Here is a 19,174-nt window from a genome sequence, read left to right on the forward strand (position 1 = left end):
GGGGGTAGGCGTGAGGGCAAGAGGTTGTGGTCACGGTGGTAGGCATTGGTGGGAGGGTCAAAGCGTGTTGCGGCGCATCTAGTGTAAAGGCACATGTGCAGCGTGCGTGGAGGTGGGCTGAAGATACAGGCCAAGCTGCACCCGGCTGGTCAGCTGCGACTCGCCAGCCATTAACGTTTGGGCTCCTCGCGACCGTTTTATTGCTGAAGCAGATCATGGATATTCGGTGATTCTAGGCATTGAATGGCTGTATTGATCGCTTGCTACGCTGCCTCTGCCTGCAGTGGGCGAGACCCCCCTCGCAAATCATTGCCTTCGCCCCGACCCCCAGTTTTAGCCCGTTAGAGCGGCCATCGTGCTCGACGTTCGCGGGGTCGAGATGGAGACGGAGACATCACGTCGGTCAAGCCGGTCTCGCGCCGAGCCAGATAAACCCAAGCGCGAGCAAGTGCTGGCTTTCAGCCATCGCATCTACTTTCTGAGCATAGCTCTTCGAGCCTGGCTCACGCTCTCCGTCAACACCAGCTATCTCCATCCAGACGAGGGCGATGGCGTGCGTCAACTTCAAGGTTGGTATCGGCGCCCAGCAAGCTGGGTGGTCATCGTCTGGAAGATAATCACTTTGCTCTCAGGTCGCGCTGACCTATGTGTCATGTTGTGCAGGCGATCTCTTCTCGCTTTTGACGGCCAACGATCGTGTGCGAAGCAGCGTCTGGCCCTTGCTGACCATCGGCCTACCCAAATTCATCATGAGCTGCCTATTTGGACCAGGTAGTGGCAGAGCTCGTGATCAACGAAACAGCTTGACCAATCCAATCCCGTGACTCATCTCGCATTGGCCATTAGATATTGCCCTCAAGCCCGAGCTCCTTCTCTGCAGTACCCGCGTCTTTATGCTCATCTTGACTTTTGTGACGGGTCGGTCCTCTTTTTCTCTCGCTCATTTGCCGACAGCAAAGTTCGAGTGTGCCTCACGCTTCTGCTTCGATCTGTCCTTGATGCCTTTTAGACTATGCCATCCGACGTACCTGCCTGCATCTTGGCCTGGACCACTATGCTACCCTGGCCATGCTGGGTTCTTCTGTCGCAATGATTGTGTTTCACACCCGGTAGGCGCACAATGGCCCTGTCGTCTGCTGGACAACTTGCTCTCTTTTGGCAAAGGCAAGCTCAATGTACTGTCAACTCATCGGCTGGATGGGCGCGCTGTTTGCTAGACCCTTGCAGGGCTCGGTGGACATGACATTGATCAGCCTTCTCATGTGGGCACTTGCAACAATACTTCGTGGTTGTGTTGCCTTTCCCACATCCCTTCAAAGGCTGTCACACATGGCGGGTCTCGAACATCAGCGTCGCCAAGAGCTCAGCTGTGCTGTAAGAACCCCGGTCCACGGCACTCAGCAGTTGGGATCATCGTCATCGTTATCGTCAGATGGCAAATCAAGTGGCGACGCTTGTGCGCTGCAGTCCGACCAGCGCCTACTTGTCTTGAGCGCTCGGAGTGCAGCGCTACGCGAGACGTGTTGGCGCGAGTGGCGACGCATCACAGCTTGGCTGAACTGGATGAGCTTAATTTGGACAGGCCTTCTCTTCAACAACGTGCTGACTGCACTCATCGCCGTAAGATTTCATGACCTGTACCCTTGGGCCACCAAGTTCATAGCAGGGGCTTGGACTCATGACGCCAGCTGGTGGCTTTCGCTCCGTCTTGCGCCCGTACCGTAGCTTCCGGCCATCATTCTGGTCATTCGACATTTATTCCAACTTCGCAGGTGTGTGACAAATCTAGCTTCGACAGAGAATATCTGTTTCCTTGAAATTAGAAGCGCTTGCACGCGTGCACCTCTTCTGCTTCTGCTTCTGCTTCTGCTTCTTCTCATGCTAGGTGTCTTCTTTCTGTCTGGCAGCTTGCGCGTGCATGGGAAGCATGTGCGCCGCGATCTCCTCATCGAGGTTTTGACCACGGTACTGCTGTCTGGAGCCTGTTTGACCTTTTTTGATACCGTGCTCTCCAACTGGACCGAGCTTTCACAGGTTGGGTCTTGCTGCAATGGCAACCCTCAACTTGAGTGGTTGTGCCTGGCGCCTTGACTTTTCGGATGGGTAAAGCACGTCTTGTTGATCGCACCACTTGATCGATTTATGCCTTTTGTTCTCTGTTCTCCCCATTGTGTCCATCACCTAGGGCCGATGGCCAAAGCGCATCATTGTGCCACCCCTTTTTGGATTGCGGCGCCAACGCATGTTCTTCCAAGCCACGGCACCAAATGTATGTTCTTGCCTGACTGCTGTGGCTTTAGGGGTGGGTGCACACATTGTCTTCACCTGATCAACATCCGTTCTCGGGATTAGCAAATTGGCGGATTACATGCCATCCTTTTAGCCACGGTTTTTCTGGGCGTTTTTGTGTGGTGGCTGTTGGATGTCAGCGCCAGCGCCCTCGCCAATCCCCGTTCTCAGTTTGCGCTTGAGGTGAACGAGGTCAGTGTTTACAGCTCTCGAGTCTTGGAGGACAGCTGCTCCATCGTACTGTTGACCTCGCTCATGAACACGATTCTGACACTTTTTTTACGGCTGTCCGCCCATCACTCTCCTTCTTCCATGAGAGTTCAGGTGGTGTGGCGTGGACATCGGCCCAAATTAGGTAGCAACTCACCCTTGGTCAGCTTTGTCAAGTACATGTCCATATCTTGGGCCCTGGGCTTTGCCTGTCTAGTCCTCTCGGGCCATGACATTGCCATATGGTGCGTACCCATCGTTGTATCGGCGTAGCTTTGCGCGGGTCTGACCATGCTGTGTGCCACACGTGCTCGCGGGGACGTCGGCGTGACCAACAGGGACCTGTCTGGCTTGATAGTTCCAGTGGCAATCGTCTTTGGCACGCGCACTTTTGGTCGTATTGCCGTCAACTCGTCTCCCTTGGCCTGGATTGCCCTGAACTTGTGTCTTGTGTGCTACTATGGAACACTGCTTCAGGTATGTATTGCGCCTCGCCTGATCTTTGAGAGTGAGCTTGTGCTTGCTGATGGGCTTGTTTCCGGACACGACTTGATCTTGAGAGAGGCCTGCCTCATCTGATCTCCGTTTCATGGTTGCATCTTACTTGTTGCTGCTGGGGTATTTAGAGTGGTGTGACGCCCGCTCTCAAATATGTCTACTCGGAGCTTCAGCATGATCGTTATCGCGGCGATATCCAGGTAACGATTTGCGTTGCTCCGATGGCGCACCTATGCGCTGAGCCAGATTTGGGATTGTTCATGCTTGCATTGGTGCCTCATGGGCAATGGCAATCATTCTACCAGTCGATTGCCGTGTACATTAATGTGCCGTCAGCACGACCATATCTTCTGCCCGAGTGGGCCGACGACGCCTCCTGTGCGCATGCCTTTCGAGTAAGTAGCGTCTGGCTTGGAGTTTTGGGATGCCTCACGGTTTGTCAACGCCACCCTTTTGCTCATGGGCTCGTTCTGATGCATAGGTGTATGATCTCAAGTACACCACGACAGCAGATGATGCAAAGGCGTTTATCAGCAACATCACACGCCAAACGGCCGTGTCATGTGCACAGACGTCCATCCGTGAGACCAATCTTTACGTCGTGGCACCAGCACGACTGGGTCTGACGGCTCGACATCTGCCTGGAAACGTTGATGTCAAGGGGGTCATCTGGCCACATTTTGATCCTTCCCATGCTCCACGATGGTCCGGTAGGTTTTTGTGACTCAGTTCTGCTCATTTATATCCATGCCATTTGTGTGATCCCTTGATGTGCTCATGTCGAATGCCCATGGTCGACTGATGGATGTGCGCGGTTTGTGGCTGGTGGGTAGAGTTTACATCGTTCTGGGAGTGGTGTCTTGTGGTGTTTAAGGTTCAGATCCCACGGGTCAGCATCAATGGCGATATGTGTTTGGTGACAGACTTGGGTTGTCATCTACCATCCTGACACAAGTGCAAGGCTTGGTCCTGCGCTGAATGCAACGACCCATTGGGGGCGCATGGCGTGTGTTATTGTTGTGGCTTTTTTTCGAGCAATTGTCGGCATGAGCCAACTTGGCAAACGGCTCCGTGCCACTTGTTTCAGGGCACTGGGTAGTGCAAGATTGGTGGCAAGATAGTGATTGAGGCTAGGCTAGATGATGATGAAGAGTGTGCAATCGATCGTGAGCGTGGCTCTTTGAGCAAAGAAAACATCTTTCTTGAATTCTGAATTTCGGTCCTTGCTCTCTACAGCGCAGCAATGTGCAGGGTTCAGATGGCGCAGGCAAAGAGTGCTTGCAGTCGAATGAGGAAAGCCTAACTTTCCAAGGCTTCTGCGAACATGGCCTGCGCCAAATCGTCGTCATCATCGCCATCATCTTCCCCTGCAGCATCGAGGTCCGTCTCCATCTCACCAGCAACTGGCGTGGTGTTCATCTCAGCATCCTCCTGGGGATTTGTGCCCGGGTCGTCGCTCGTCGCTGGTTCATGTGACGTGCTAGGGTCTCTCTCGTTGCCACCCGTCATGGATCCCGAAGCCTCTTCGATATCTGCTACCACTGTCTCAGGCTGGGCTGGGAGCGTCTCGGGCTGATCAGGCAGGCGGTCGGTAGCATTGGTAGCGTGCGTGGAAAGCGTGTCGGTGGGTGTGTGGGATGTTTTATCAGTCGATGCGGCGGGCGGGCTTGATCTTCGGTGTGTAAAGTTCATGAGGTTGGTTTGGCGGGCGCCACGGGGGGCGTCTGTGCGGCCGGTGGGGGCTCGTCGGGTGCGGCGAGCCCCGGCCGTGAGACGCTGGTTTTCTCGTTCACGTTTCTCCAAGGCAGCTTCAGCTGTGTCCGTGGGCACGAGAGGTATATCTTCGAGAAACTCGTAACACTCGTTCTGATCAAAGCAAGCAACTGAAATGACCATGTGCATAGGGTGGTCCAGAGTACCCCCCCATCCCCAAGCAGGTGTGAGTATCAAGCCAAGGCGCAGGGGGTAGCGGCATGTCTGCAAGCTGTCTCTCATCTTTGTTCTTTCATCACAATGCGACTATACCTACAGAGGTCCTGAAGGGCAAGCGTTTTGCGTTGGACACGGAGCGTCCGGTTGGCAGCCAATTGCGTGGTATAGTCAATAAACAATTGCTGTCACACAGCGAGGCAGGTATTAGGATGAATGAGTTCTTTTGCGGGATTAAAAACGAAAGCGCGCGCTTATCATGGAGGTCGCAACACATTGCCACCACCATGATGTCGAAGAGAGCCATGGGAACGCACGGTGGCAAAGGCTAAGAGGTGGGTGGCCTCGGCGCTGATGTTGGTTACATCTGGGTCAGCCTTGCAGATGCGCTTGATGCGGGCGAGGGGAAGCGCAGCCTGATAGGCTTCTACAGGCTCATTCTCCAGCTGTTCAGCTTCCTCCTCATAATCCTCTACATTTGGCTCTTCGAGGTCTGACAGTTGCAACGCTTCCTCTGTCGTCTGCTGGGCGGTGTCCTCATCGACATTTGTATCGGCATCGTCCATGTTAGAGTTTGCAGCGTGCGGGGCTTTGTCTGATGTCGCGCCGAGAGGGGGCTCCTGTGATTCCTGGAAACCTTGTTGCAGGCTTTCCTCGTCCATGGGCAAGGTATCATTGACCTCGAGGGTGTCGCCTTCCATCTCGGCAGCCCGCGCTGGTCGGTTGGGCGCAGGTGGTGAGGGGGGTGCTAGTTCATACGAAATCTCCATGCTTGCGTTATCTGGCTCTCTAAATCCCAATTTTCTGTTGCTCTCGCTAAAACCCTCGTCCTTGAGCGAGGGGTGAAGGACAAGTACCGGCTCCTGAACGCCACCAGCGAGTCAGCGAGTCAGCGAGTCAGCGAGTCAGCGAGTCAGCGAGTCAGCGAGTCAGCGAGTCAGCGAGAGAGTTCGGGATTCAAAGTGTAACGGCTAGTCGTGGTGAGGAGGGGGGTTTTTGGCGCCGATCCCGTTACCAACTGTACACTCCTGGCCATAAACAAGATCTTGCCTTCTCCTTGGGAGACAGAAGCAAAGACAGAGAGAGAGAGAGAGAGAGAGAGAGAGAGAGAGAGAGAGGGAGAGAGAGAGAGGTTTGGTCAGTTTGAGAGAGAGAGAGAGAGTTTATGTTGCGTTACCTGTTCAAAAGTGTGTGTGTTCCAGTTCTCTCTCTCTCCGCGCTCTCTTTCGCTGTGTCGCTCTCTCTCTCTGTCTGTGTTGGTCGGAGCGCTTGCTGGTCTGTCTGCTGCTCAGCTGGCGTCTGCTTGGCCTCGGCCTCTGTTTGTGGGTCTTTGTTGGGCTTGGGAATAGGGCACGGGGGTTCTGTGCAGTTAAAGGGTAGTTGAGGAGTCAAGCTCTCCTCTGAGGGCGTTGGTTGGCAGCTTTTGGTGTTGGTTTAGCTCGACAGCGGACGAGGCACGGGGGACTCCGGGGGCCCCGCGCGTCGCAATGGGCGGCTACTTTAGCTCAAATGCGGACAACCGCACCAATGGGAATAACGCAACCGGCAATCATGGTGTGTGGCGGGTACTGTAGCCTTGCCTGCCTCATATATCTCTGCTTCTTCCACAAGCGGCGTATCCTTCATTGTCCTCGGCTGGTCTGGCGTCATTAGGCATGTACTTTGGCAACCAGTTTACAATGGGCGGCGAAAGCTTTCAGAGCATGAGTCCAGAGGCGTTTCTCTTTGGGGACATTTCCGAGCTCTCTTGGCTCTCTCGTGTGCCTGGCTCGGTAGGTCTTTACTATCGTGCACACGACGTGCGCCGATGCCTCGGCCACAAGTAGCTTGAATTCACCTCTCGGCTTGGTCCCATTCCAACGCTTGCAGGTACCTCGCGTGCCAAACACCGTGCGCCACACCAACACCGTGCGGTGTCTGGTGAACGTGCACAAGAACTCGCTTCGCCTCATTCGGTAGGCTCAAAGCGCTGCCTATCGGCTTTCTGAACCCCCTCGCCTCGTCAATTTTCAAACTGCGACCTCACCCCTTCACCATCGACTGCTTCAAGGCACGCACGCAACGATTCGCCCGTCGATGCATATCACCTCAGCTTTACCTTTGACGCCGACTGCGCGTGCACCGTGGTCATTCACACGTTTGTGGAGGAGGCCTTTGATAAACACGGCAACCTCAAGTGAGTCACAACAAGTCACAGAGATGCCGTAACCGCTAAAACGCACAGCTTGCCAGCACGCAGCTCACAACCTCCTTTCCTCCTCCCAATTACTCGCCACGCGCAACTCGACTAGGTTGCAAAATTATCGCCAGTACTCGCAGTTCCGACCCGTTGACTTTACGGCCGGCTTCAACCAGGTCGGGCGTGCTGCCAGATGCTCGTTGACGCGCGCAGGCAAACCGGCTCAATCAGGCCTTGCTTTCTGGCCACATCCCGATTTATCTGTTGATTTGTAGACATTCAACTTGAGCGATTATGTGCTGGAGGGCTTTGAAAAGATGAGTCAGGCTGAGCTCGATCCAGTCTCAACCACAGATACCCTGCGCTTTCCCTTGGCCATCGAAATTCGCCGTCATGAAGAGGCCAACTCGCCACCCATTCGTGATCCCGGTTCGTACATACTTGCCTGTGGAATCATCGCAGCCACATTTTTTCTTACTCCTCCACAAGCCTCGCTTGATGAAAGCCACGGTGATGCTCAGCCTGACCATTCACGTCCCCGCTTGCTGGCTTGATTGTGGGCACAGACAACCTTGATGGAACCAACCACTCTCAGATCACTTATTGCTATTTTGAGAAGGTGAGGGGCGTCTTGGTCGATGACCACAATGAAAGACTCGCTCAAACGTTGCTGTGTCATCTTCTTGAGTGTTGCCCTCATGCGTGCCTGCTAACATGTGCCACGCCACAGTCGGACAACAACATTGCTCTCAAAATCGCGGCACAAAAAATCAATGTGCGTTTGCGCCATTCCCTTGAGGAGTTGCAAACATCTTTTCACTTTTCATCGTTCCGTGCCAGAGCGTCATTTCTTGGGGGGCTTGTCCGGATCGCTGAGCTAGCGTTTCTGATGGATGTTCTTGTCTTGGGTTCGATGCAGGTGGATGGGCGATCTTTTTTGCTGCGCGAAATCTATGGTCTAGAGCGCAAGGTACAGGAGGAGGGTGAAGACAACAATGGAGACAATGACGATGACGACGATGACGAAAGCATTGATTGCGTGGTGGGTACTCGCTTCATAAAGCGCTAGACAAGAAAAGAAAAAGGTGGAAAAGAAAAGACAAGAAGCATTGCTTTGCCTTGTTGCCTGCAGACTAGCCTGGTGTGCCCTGATCAAGGTTGTTTGCGGGACAACGACTGTGGCTTGCTTAGATTTGCATGTCCACTTCCATGGATACCATGGTGCTGCCGTGTCGCCACCTCTGCCTCTGCCACGACTGCGCTGAGGCGCTGCGCTATCAGGTGGGCAAGAGTACCGGGTGATGTATTTTTGACGCATCGCCCAGCGGCGTGTTGTTGAATGTAAATTGGTGCCTTGGGCCTGGTTCTCAGCTGTGACTGCTGTATCCTCATCATCGTGCCGCACTTACCACCGTGCATCATCAGGCCTCCAAGTGTCCAATTTGCCGGGCGCCCTTTCACTCCCTTCTTCAAATTCAAGTTGCCAAGCGCGAAGAGGATATTTCGGATGAGCAACGAGATGAAACGGAGGTACGGATGGTCAACGCTGCCCTTGCACCTTCATTTGTGTGTGTGTGTGTGTGTGTGTGTTGTGTGTGTGTGTTGGTTTCTTCATTTCATCATTTTGTGCCCTGGCTTATCGACGTTTGTTGTTTTTGGGGGGCTTTGGCAGGACCAAACAGATGCGCCACCCGGGTATCGGCTGGTCTCTGTTACAAGTGCCATTTCTGCCGCGGCTGCAGATCAGAGCCGTGGTTACATTTCTGTTCACGAGACTGACGCAGAGACTGCCCCGAATGCTGAGGCAGGGTCTGCTTATGCAAGTGAAGAAGACTGAGCGGGCACCTCAACGTACTGACGGACCCGTAAGGATGGTGTTCGAAGGCCCGTCGACTGTTGTGCAATGTCCGAATGTGAATGTGAATGCGCCGGCAAGCGGCTTTTTTTGGGTGTGAGAGCCGGCCAATTATTGTTTATCAAGTGTCGAGGGAGGGATGGATCGAGGGAACCTCTGCTCCCTGCTTGTGTTGGTTGTAGTTTGTGTCGCCATCTTGCTTGACCCGTTGTCCTTGGGCGCCCTGCAGTGTGCTTTTCTCCTGTGTTTTTCTTGCATGGCAGCCAAGACGCTCTCATCTTAATTCATCCAGATACACGTCAGAGCCAGATCTTTGTTGTGCACTCTCCTGCCATTAGTTCGTGTGTGTGTGTGTGTGTGTAGGTGAAGAGGTGCGAGGGAGAAATTGTCAGACAAAACGAGTCACCTGGAAGAAAGGATGACACCACGTGCAGCGCGTTGTGTGTGTGTGTGTGTGTGTTTGTGTGTGTGTGTGTCAGCTTCTCCTTTCCGCGCACAGACACGCTCTCGTCTCTGTCTCTGTCTGTGTCTCTCTCTTCGTGTGTCTTTCGGGGCGCGGGTGTGTCTCTTCATTTGATTCACCTTCCGGCTGCGGGAACAGACGAGTGGGGGAATTGGTTTGGGCGTGGTTTGGGGGCCTTGAAGTCTTGTTGTCGGGGTTTAAAGAAAGCGCACGCGTGCGTTCATTTCACCGCAAGCATGGCCTCGTCCCGCTTTGTGATGACCATTGAGGACGACGATCCTGTCGCAAACCATAGCGATGACGAAGAGGTGCGGCCAGCCGGCTGGGCTTGGGTCGTGCCTTGGTCTGTTACTTGTGAGGCACACGCATTGACGCGCCTTGTTCCTCTTCTGCTGCTTCTTCTTCTTCTTTCTTTCTTTTCTTTTTTTTTTTTTTTTTGGTGTGTGACCAGGTGGTGAACGGCCGCCGGCAAAACAAGGACGTCAACCCGGAATTTGACTTTAGCGAGGCCGTCGACGAAGGCTGGGACCCGAGCTATCAGCTGCAGACGCAGGTCTGTTCCTGCTCTGCTCTTTGGGGCTTGGGCCAGCCGTTGGGCAACCATGCAGCCGTCACTTGCTTTTGAGCTCAGAGGATGTGTTGTCATTGGTTCTCCTAGGTGGCGGATACCAAAGCGACAGACGACCGCATTGCTCAGCTCGTGGCCAAGCGCCAAGCAAAGGTCAGTTTTCCCTCAAGTCTAGCCTTTGGCACTCTGCTGAGAAAAACGATGCATTGAATCGTTCAAGAGATTTTTTTTTTTGTTCCCTCTTTTGTGGGCCTGCTTTGACATATGGCTTGTCCCTTGGTTCAGCGAGCAGCAGCGGAGAGCACGGGAGAGGCAGACGATTCCGTTGCTCTCGATGATTTGGAGGGCGACAGCGAAGTGGAGGACAATGCTGACGACGATGATAACCTTGACAATGCTTCAGATGACGAAGAGGTGGATGCCCAACGACTCGGCTGCCTTTCATTACTCATTCCGTGAATGTGATAGCTTATCATCGTTTGCCACCATCGTCATTCCGCAGGCTGAGCGTCTCAAGCAAGAGTTTTTTGCTGAAACGCCCGAGGTCAGTTTGCTTGACGATTCCTCTTTCGGGGTTTTTTTCCAATGCTTAACAGACCTTCCAGATGCCAGACAAGCTGCTGCTTGGTGTGTTGCAGAGCCCCTCATACCAGTGTCGGATCTCGTTGTTGGGCTGGAATCGCCGATTTAGATTGACCGCGAGTCAAGCAATGCCAAGACCTTTCAAGACCTACAGCTGAGCCGTGTGCTCTTGAAGGTGCGTTTGCAGAGCCAAATCCTTCAGCATGTTATACGCTGCCAGGCATTTGGCAATGAACTTCAAGCTGCAATCCACAGGCCAATTCTTATGTGAACCACGGTCATGAATTTTTGCGATGCAATTGGGGTGCCTAGGGCATTGCCAACATGGGGTTTGCCGAGCCAACGTTGGTTCAGTCGACCACCATCCCCGTGGCGTTGGCAGGTCGCGACATTTGCGCCTGTGCTGCTACCGGCTCTGGCAAAACAGCCGCCTTCATGTTACCCGTTCTTGAGCGTCTTCTCTTTCGGTATGTGTGCAACCCACCCCAATATGGCGGCTGCGAACAAACTGGTTGTTGTTGCATTCATTTCATTCTCATATTCTCTGCCCTGCTTGGTCAAATCCTTTAGCCCCAAACAAATTGCTCAAACACGCGTGCTTGTCCTGAGCCCGACGCGCGAGTTGGCCGTACAGGTGTGCCAGGCTGCTCGTGGCTTGGCCCGCTTTACCGACATCACATTTGGCATGGCCGTCGGTGGTAAGCACCGCAGGCACCACGTTGCTTGACAAAGGCCGATCGGCGGGAGACCTGCGTGTTGTGCCTCACAGACGCGATGAATGACTCGGAAATGGCCCAGGCATGTCCCTCAAGGTTCAGGAAGCTGAGCTTCGGGCACGCCCCGATGTCATTGTGGCTACCCCTGGTCGCCTGGTGGATCACATTCAAAACACGCATAGGTTTGTCTTCCGCTGAAATTGTGGCATGGAAAGCGTGTTGGTGTATCGGCAGGTTGCGCCTCTCAGAGAGTCTACTTCTTACCGCCTCGCTTGACCGCATACCACCATAGTTTTGATCTCAGCACCATTGAAGTTCTCATTTTGGATGAGGCTGATCGCTTGCTCGAGGTAGGCACAGGATTGGCCTATCATTTGTCGAGTCTTCTTCTCGGTATTAACACGCTCTGGTCTGCTGAACCGCTGCTAGGTTGGATTTACCGAACAGCTCAAGATGATCATCAAATCTTGCGCAGCTCAGCGCCAAACCATGTTGTTCTCTGCTACCATGACTGGTTAGCATCATCCTAACCCTGCTCGACACAAGTCTTACCCCCTTTGTCTTTTCTTGAATCTTGTCCGTTCTTCTGACCCTTTTCACAACTTTTGTTTGACCCGCGGAACCACAGACGAAGTCGAGGACCTGATTACCTTGTCGCTCAACCAGCCGATCCGTCTGTTTGTGGACGCCAACAAGAAAGTCACCAACAATTTGGTTCAAGAGTTTATTCGTATCCGTCCACAGCACGAGGATCAACGCGAGGCCATTGTTCTTTCCCTATGCAAACGCACCTACAAGTCACGCTGCTTGGTATGAGCCTTGAGCTTCATCTGTCCCCACCAAGCTGCCAGCAGCATCTTGTTTCATTTTATGATATGCGTGGGTCTAGGTTGACAGTCCTCACCGTGTCTTTTGCTTTTTGTACATTGTGTTGCACTCAGGTCTTTGTGCGTAGCAAGAAGCACGCCCATCGCTTGCGTATCATCTTTGGTCTTGCTGATTTGCGGGCCGGCGAGTTGCATGGCTCGCTCACCCAAGCGCAGCGTCTTAACGCCCTGGAACAGTTCAAGAATGGCGAGCTTGAATTTTTAATATGCTCAGATCTTGCTGGTCGTGGTCTCGACATTCCCGGCGTCAAGTCTGTACGTCCGATCGTTTCACAATGGCCCATGCACATTTGACCGCTACGGGTTACTGCGGACGGGGGTGCGGGATTGTGATTGAATTGCACACTCTGCTGTTTTTCTTATGATGGTGGGATATGCCTGATAGGTCATCAACGTCAGCATGCCCAACACCATCAAGCAGTACATCCATCGCGTCGGCCGTACGGCTCGTGGTGGCGCCACAGGCCGGTCAGTGTTGTTACCCCGAGGCATTTGGGCTGTGGGCTCTTTGGTCCCTCGAGCTTCTCCTGACGTTGGCTTATCAATAGGGCTTGCACGCTGGTGGGCGAGTCTGAGCGCAAGCTGCTTCGCGAGCTCTACCGAGACGTGAGTGCAGTCTAGGCTGCTACCGTGTTTGACTTGCTCCTGTGCAGCGCTTGGGTGCTATTTCAAGGTCGAACGATGCGTGCAACTCAATACTCAGAATCTTTCGCTGGGACTTATAGAACTCAAGCACGATGCGCAACCGCGTCATCAAGACGGACGTAACCATGCAGTTTAAGCGCTACATTGACAGTTTGGCCGATGATATTCGCCAAATTTTGCGTGAGGAGGAGGAAATGGCCCAGGTCTGTGGCTTGCATCTGCTTCAGAATCAGGCAGCGGGGTTGAGCTACCAAAGCGCCATCTGCACAGAGACGGGGCAGGCGGCAGACAGTCTCGGTTCCTTTGTTACAACTGATTGATAACTTTGGGTGTAGTTGCAAGAAGCAGAACGGGAAGTTCGACGAGCGGAAAACTTGATTTTGCACGAAGACGAAATCAAGGCGCGCGCCGCGCGCACATGGATTCAGTCTGAGAAGGACAAGGCTACCGAGGCCGCAGCAAGCAAGGCGGCGCACGAGGGCAAGGATGGGCTCAGCAGTGATCGCTTGCGCAAGCAGGCTGCTTTGGCCAAGATGGAAGAGGTGCGATTGCGCTGGCATCGCAGGCTACTGCTTCTTGGCTGCCCTCGCGTAACCATGCTGCTCCATGATTTGGGCCGGGATTTGATAGAAGGAGCGCGAAGCCAAGAAGGCCAAAATTACGCCGGAAATGGGTACGTCTGTTTTTCTAGCCCCGCACGTGGTTCTAGATGGGATGGGTTACTTTTGTTTGAGAGACTGCGGAAAAGCACGAGTTCCTGCTATTGTATGCGCGGTGGTGTACATTCTGATTGACGGTATGCCTGGCAATATTTTTTTTCCTTAGCCCACCAAAAGTTCCTGATTCGCAATGTCAAACGCGCCAAGAAACCCAAGCGTATTCACATGTTCAAAGAAGGTAGGTTGAGATTGCCTGGGCAGGATGTGGCGTACACACGATCCGACTTACTTTTGTTGCGATCTAGACACGACCAAGCGAGCTGCGGCAGCCTCCAAGCGACGGGCCATGGCTGGTTTCGATGCTGAGATTAAGACTGCGGGCAAAAAGGGTATGTCGCGGCCGGTACAGCGCTTTTCTTTTGCTTTTGGGTCGCTTGCTCATGCACTCGACTGTTTGCCTCTTCTTGCTTGGCTGCAGCGAAAACGAGCGATGGCGCCACCACGGCCACCGGTCTCAAGCAGAAGCTATCGTCCAAGAAGGTAAGCTGGGCTCTAGCTTCCGCAGTTCCTTCCTCATCTGCCTCGATACTTCTCTTACATGTCTGTGTGATCTTGGGGTTTCCGTCAAATAGGCGGCTCTCAAGGAGCGTGAGTCAAAGAAGAAGGTTGTTCCGGGCAAGGGTAACAAGGCATTCAAGTCCAAGAAGCGTTACAAACGCCATTAAGCATCGCTCCGCACCTGATCACCATGTGTGTTGGCAAGTGAATTCAGAGTCAAAACGGTCACTCATACATTCTCAAAGAAATCATGATTATTCTCAAGCAGCTGGAAGGTACCGAGAAAATGACGGGGCCAATTATCAGTGAACTCAAAAGTTTTGTTTACAGTCGCGAGATGTCAGTGCTTGCATCCCATGCTTCGGTGTCAGTGCCCGAGCCTTGACCAGTCGTCCAAGCACGACTGGTCGAAGTGAATCTGAGCTGCCTTGGCTGCGAGCTCGAGTTGGATCTGTACGCTTTTGCGTATCCCAAAGCGAGGGCTACATCGTTGGCTGCAGGGCGTGCAGCTGGATCTGCGGTCCACATGCGCGTGGCCCATCTGCAAGGTTCGGGTGGGAAATGACCGGCTTGGTGAGCTTGGCGCGGGAACCGTGGACGAGAGCAGGCATATACGATTAGACTGACTCTTGTATGATTGCAGGGCAGCGACTGAGGTCCAAGCGATGCCCGTGCTGCATAGATTCAACCAGCATCGGAAGCGTGAAATCGCCGTGCGGTGTCCGGCCCTCGTTCCAAATCTAGCATGTATGGGTGAATCTAGCCATCAGGGACCGGGCGATACTGTGTGGGGTACAAATCTGGCGGCGGACGGCCCGTGATACACTGACCTCCCAGCACACGACGCCAAGTGACCAGATATCGGACTGGGTAGTAAATCGTCGTGCCAGCATGGTCTCGGGTGCCATCCATCTGCAGTTACGGCGAGAAGTTAGCTTGCTTGGCTCAATGTTGCGTGCCGCACCCAGAACGCTGAGACAGACCGGAAAGGCAGCTCGTCGAGCTGGCTGACTTTGTAGTATTCATGATCCCCGGTCAGATATCGACCCACTACGCACACGTAAAGCAGGCAGCAGTCAAGCCTTTGAGTCGGTGGATCAGCATAGAGACCAAAGATGGACTGCTTGAAATATGAATGCCAGCTGTGAAGGTGGTGGGATCTGACTTTGCTGTACCTACATCCAAAATCACCCAGCTTAGCTGTTGGGCCCATGGTCGGATTGGTAGAACTGAAAATGAGTATGTTCCGGGCAGCGAGATCACGATGGACCAGGTGTAGGCCATGCACGTGATCGAGTCCCTTCGCCACCTGGGCTACGATCATGATCTAAGCCGAGTCGGTGAGTGCGGTCAGATGCCTGCCTCACAGCCAGCGGAGCGGCAACACGACCACGGACTCGCCCTAATCCTTGTGGCAACAGCTTACTACCTACCATATCTGAGCTGGTCCACTGATGGCCCCGTGCCCTCAGCAAGGACCGCAAATCGCCCTGATCTGCCCATTCCAAGACCAAAGCGATTGGAAGGCTAGAGGAAGAGGTAGAGATTGGGAAAGGACAAAAGAACAGCCCCAGGAGAGCAGTCAGAAGCACAAGATCCCGCAGCCTTCTTTTGATTGCATAACCCAGCAAAGAAAGACCATGCAAGCGCCAAGTTTGTGCAGTGTTCAGACCTGTCATCTATGATGCCGATAAGCTGAATGACGTGTGGATGGCGGCCCACAATGTGCATGAGAGCAGCTTCAAACATGACTGCCTTGTAGTCGGTCAGCTACAGACGCCCACAACAGCAACGGCGTGAGCGGTAGCATTTGTAGGTGCTGGCGATGACCCCCCAGGACCCCAATGCCTGACCTCAACTTCATCAAAGGTCTTGAGGGCTACCAGGGTGTGCGCAATCTTTTCAGATTGCTGAATGACGGTTGCCTATCATTGACGACATGACAGGAGGCACAATTCAGGTCAGTGTGCCCAGTACCTCAAAGCTTGCTGGACGTGAGCAAGCAAGACAAAGCTCGGACCTTGTAAACGGCACCAAAGTGCCCTTTGCCAATAAGACTGTTTTTTTCCAATGCATGGCTATGCGTATCGCCGTCCATGAGAACAAGCGCGATGAAGCAATGGTTTGGGACTTGAGAGCAGTCTGTGCCAGGTAGGCAAAGACAAAGAGCAAAGGAACGGTTTTGGGTGATTGCACCCACCTGGGCAGCATCAGCAGCTCGGGCATGTTGCCATCGGTCGTACTGGGGTTAGGGTGCTGCTGTCGGAGTTGCTGGAGGCAGAGTGCAAGTTGGCTACTAGAGGACATGGCGATTGTTTGCGCATGTTCTGCTTGCGACCATCGTCGCCTCCGTTGTTGGCGCCTAATGGCACCAAGAACAACGGCGCCAGCAAGTAAAACAACACACGCGACGCCAACTGCAATGCCAATTTGGGTGCTCCGAGGCATAGACTGATTGTTGGTGCTGCCAACTGGCATTTTGGGATTTGGCGTTGTCGATGTTGCCAGGCAGGGCATCGTGCTTTCAGCTGTCAAGGGCAGGTTGAGTTCAAGGTAGCCTCGTGAATCTTCGACTGCAACTTGAGCCAGATTCCGCGTCAAGGTGGCCGTCGAATTGAAGCTTGAGGAAAAGGTCAGCGCAAAGCTCCATTCCGGGGCTCCATCCAAGCCTTTCTGCATGGACTGCCAGGCTGCTGTAATGTAACGAATGCTCAGAACTGAGAAGCAAAAAGGGTTGACGGAAGCTGGGTTGGGCGGCATGATTTGAGCGTGGTTTTGATGGATTGTGACTTGCAAGTGGCCCTCGCTGCAAGTCTGGTAGTCGGTATCTTCTGTGGCGGCGAGCTGGCAGCAGTTTTCCTCATCCCAACCATCGGCACAGTCAGGAATGCCATCACAGTATTGCCAATTGGTGATGGAGGTGCTGCCATCGGGGCAGGTCCAGGCAGTGGTGTTGTCAACAATGGTGCAAGAGGTGGAATTGATGGGAGGAGTACTAGCTGGCAGGAAGGCGGTGCAGCTCGAGGGGGCGGAGTCGAGGCAGGTTTCCGGCAGGAGTATTGTGGTACAATCGGGGGCCATGGAGGAGATGAGCAGATCGGAACGCAGGGTCAATGCTTCATTTCCTTGAACATCTAGCGTTTGAAGTGAGTTTTGAAACGGCAGCTGCAGTGGTTCCAGGCTGGTGAGACGGTTGTGACTGAGATTGAGATATTTAAGATTCACCAGCTGGGGCAGAGCTTGGGCGTAGAGGAGCGAGATGGCATTGTTGCTCAGATCCAGCTCCTCCAACAGCTGCAACATGCTGAAGTGGGTTGTCTCGGCGTACAGTAGGGCATGATTCCGTACGACGAGGCGCTTCAGATTGCTAGGCGCACCGCCGAGAGGCAGCTCATAGAGCAACGTCGTGTTGCTGTCGTGGCCATCGCAAACAAGGCCAGGCCGCTCTTGTTCATAAAAGTGAACTCGGCAGCCGACGTTGACGTATGGGTCGGTGAGGCGGCCCTTGTTGCGATTGAGGATAAAGGAGCCGTCCTCGGCGCATTCATAGTGAGTAAACCACAACCGCCGGGCACAGCTTGGGCTCGTGTCAAGAACGGTGCATGTAGAAAAGGGGGGAACCAGCACGACGCGGTTGCTGGTAAAATTGGACGGGCAGGACACACACGACTGCCAGCCTGGGCCTAGCAGGTGAACAGCACAGCCATCGTTTGCCCACGCGCTCCTGACAAGGAGCAGGCCGATCAAGCACACCCCCACCCCCATCCCCAGTCGAGATGGCCCCGATCGCCCCCCCCGAGGCGCTGATCTAGAGATCGGATCCATCCAGAAGGACTCGGATCCCCTCCATCAGCTCACAAGAAACTCTCTCTCTCTCTCTCACACACACACACACACTTGATATCGATCGAAATAAGAGAGGCGGAAGAAAGAGAGAGAGCTTACTCTCAGTTGTGCTTTTCCTTTGTGTCTCAATTTATGCAATTCATGTCAGCTCTCTCTCTCTCTTGACCTCTCTCTCTCTTGACCCTACCCCACTCCCTCCCCCTTGATCTCTTCATTCATTCTCTCTCAAAGAGAGAGGTCAAGAGAGAGAGATCAAGAGAGAGGTCAAGAAGAGAGAGAGTCTGAGAGAGCGCGTAGAGAGAGTGTGTGTAGAGAGAGTGTTTAGATGCACATGTCAAGTTGGAAGCAAAGCCACCGCCACGTCGCGCATCGATTGACATCACAGTTGGTGCACGGCACCAGGCACCGACAGACACATGGGGCGGGGAGCCAGCCCTGGGCAGAGCCCTCTAGTAAGGCGCCAAGCCAGTTAGGCAGCTGCGCTGCGAGCACAGTCCAAAAACTCGGTCAGGATGGGTGCACATTTGGCCTCGTCATCGCCGTGCTCATGCATACACTGGGCATATTTGGACGCCATCGTGACGTGTGACTTGCCACACTTGCTCAAAATGTGTTCTGATACGTTGTTCTGCACCAAAGGTGGGTAAAGGGTCAGGCAGGGGTCAGGCGCGCTCCCTGCTCACAACGGCACTTGAACAGTGGCTTTGGGGCCAGCGAGACTTACTCGGCGGGTCAAGCAGGCATCGTACGCCTTGGCCTCGTCCACGCACGAGGCACTGCCCAAGCCCATCATCCAGCCCAGACGCGCTGCATAGGAGGCATTGGCTTTTCCCACACGGCACTGATCCACGGTGTTGCGTTCCTCCTACCCGACCCGCACAAGCAGCCTTAATCTGGGTACGGTGCTGCAGCTCATGCACAACAAGGCGGCAGACTCACGTCGCAGGACGGCAGGAGGTTCTCAAACTCGCGGAGGGTGGCCGAGAGCTGGCTGTAGGACGTCGAAGTGCCTTTAAAAACAGGGCAGCCCGCCATCTTGACGTGTCGTCGTCGCAAAAAGAAATACAACACAACCTCAAAAGTATCAGTGTCTCTGGAGGCCTTGCTCGTGGGCCACCTCAGAATCACAGCTTGCTTCAACCTTGCATCCACGCAAACAAGTACAGTCTATGTAAATGCCACCGACCAGCCAGCCCCCCTCAACGCCTCCCCGAACCTCCTCCGCAACAGCCACGGAGCCCTCTGTTCTGTGTGTGTGTGTGTGTGTGTGTGTGTGTGTGTGTGTGTGTG

At 53.9% G+C, this 19,174-nt stretch overlaps 6 protein-coding genes across 6 annotated transcripts; 3 read left to right on the forward strand and 3 right to left on the reverse strand.

Annotated features, from left to right (window-relative positions):
• Window positions 1-379: 379 nt before the first annotated feature.
• Window positions 380-3,767, forward strand: MONBRDRAFT_25748 (uncharacterized protein; the record flags this gene model as incomplete). Its single annotated transcript, XM_001746032.1, has 14 exons — window positions 380-569; window positions 664-771; window positions 847-918; window positions 1,010-1,109; window positions 1,726-1,772; window positions 1,886-2,034; window positions 2,186-2,269; window positions 2,353-2,481; window positions 2,614-2,744; window positions 2,838-2,976; window positions 3,126-3,197; window positions 3,303-3,392; window positions 3,479-3,560; window positions 3,712-3,767. 14 exons carry the CDS (start codon window positions 380-382, stop codon window positions 3,765-3,767), a joined length of 1,449 nt encoding a protein of 482 aa, XP_001746084.1.
• Window positions 3,768-4,296: 529 nt separating this feature from the next.
• Window positions 4,297-5,696, reverse strand: MONBRDRAFT_25749 (uncharacterized protein; the record flags this gene model as incomplete). The annotated part of the gene is made up of 3 exons (XM_001746181.1): window positions 4,297-4,880; window positions 5,027-5,111; window positions 5,244-5,696. 3 exons carry the CDS (start codon window positions 5,694-5,696, stop codon window positions 4,297-4,299), a joined length of 1,122 nt encoding a protein of 373 aa, XP_001746233.1.
• Window positions 5,697-6,413: 717 nt separating this feature from the next.
• MONBRDRAFT_8535 (uncharacterized protein) lies at window positions 6,414-8,174 on the forward strand (the record flags this gene model as incomplete). The annotated part of the gene is made up of 5 exons (XM_001746033.1): window positions 6,414-6,480; window positions 6,580-6,698; window positions 6,796-6,881; window positions 6,977-7,102; window positions 7,946-8,174. 5 exons carry the CDS (start codon window positions 6,414-6,416, stop codon window positions 8,172-8,174), a joined length of 627 nt encoding a protein of 208 aa, XP_001746085.1.
• A 1,385-nt stretch (window positions 8,175-9,559) lies between these two features.
• On the forward strand, window positions 9,560-14,265 carry MONBRDRAFT_37215 (uncharacterized protein). Its single transcript, XM_001746034.1, has 19 exons — window positions 9,560-9,731; window positions 9,875-9,976; window positions 10,082-10,144; window positions 10,277-10,405; window positions 10,494-10,535; window positions 10,683-10,748; window positions 10,886-11,040; window positions 11,144-11,271; window positions 11,918-12,099; window positions 12,231-12,431; window positions 12,562-12,644; window positions 12,725-12,782; window positions 12,902-13,024; window positions 13,157-13,363; window positions 13,452-13,494; window positions 13,647-13,718; window positions 13,786-13,869; window positions 13,959-14,020; window positions 14,113-14,265. Exons 1-19 carry the CDS (start codon window positions 9,660-9,662, stop codon window positions 14,203-14,205), a joined length of 1,965 nt encoding a protein of 654 aa, XP_001746086.1. The 5' UTR covers window positions 9,560-9,659; the 3' UTR covers window positions 14,206-14,265.
• A 140-nt stretch (window positions 14,266-14,405) lies between these two features.
• MONBRDRAFT_25751 (uncharacterized protein) lies at window positions 14,406-17,803 on the reverse strand (the record flags this gene model as incomplete). Its single annotated transcript, XM_001746182.1, has 7 exons — window positions 14,406-14,520; window positions 15,022-15,088; window positions 15,218-15,267; window positions 15,711-15,808; window positions 15,892-15,963; window positions 16,282-16,400; window positions 16,444-17,803. The coding sequence occupies 7 exons, from the start codon at window positions 17,801-17,803 to the stop codon at window positions 14,406-14,408; spliced, it is 1,881 nt and encodes a 626-aa protein (XP_001746234.1).
• A 550-nt stretch (window positions 17,804-18,353) lies between these two features.
• Window positions 18,354-18,919, reverse strand: MONBRDRAFT_25752 (uncharacterized protein; the record flags this gene model as incomplete). The annotated part of the gene is made up of 3 exons (XM_001746183.1): window positions 18,354-18,512; window positions 18,609-18,749; window positions 18,824-18,919. 3 exons carry the CDS (start codon window positions 18,917-18,919, stop codon window positions 18,354-18,356), a joined length of 396 nt encoding a protein of 131 aa, XP_001746235.1.
• Window positions 18,920-19,174: the final 255 nt, after the last annotated feature.

Source organism: Monosiga brevicollis, genomic scaffold, assembly GCF_000002865.3.
Source record: "Monosiga brevicollis MX1 MONBRscaffold_11 genomic scaffold, whole genome shotgun sequence".
Classification (NCBI taxonomy): domain Eukaryota; class Choanoflagellata; order Craspedida; family Salpingoecidae; genus Monosiga; species Monosiga brevicollis.

Excerpts from the sequence above, each read along its gene's own strand:
- MONBRDRAFT_37215 (XM_001746034.1), top strand. The coding sequence starts at position 9,660 with ATGGCCTCGTCCCGCTTTGTGATGACCATTGAGGACGACGATCCTGTC. Across the intron at positions 9,977-10,081 it reads GCTATCAGCTGCAGACGCAG|GTGGCGGATACCAAAGCGAC; the intron begins GTCTGTTCCTGC and ends TGGTTCTCCTAG. Across the intron at positions 12,432-12,561 it reads ACATTCCCGGCGTCAAGTCT|GTCATCAACGTCAGCATGCC; the intron begins GTACGTCCGATC and ends TATGCCTGATAG.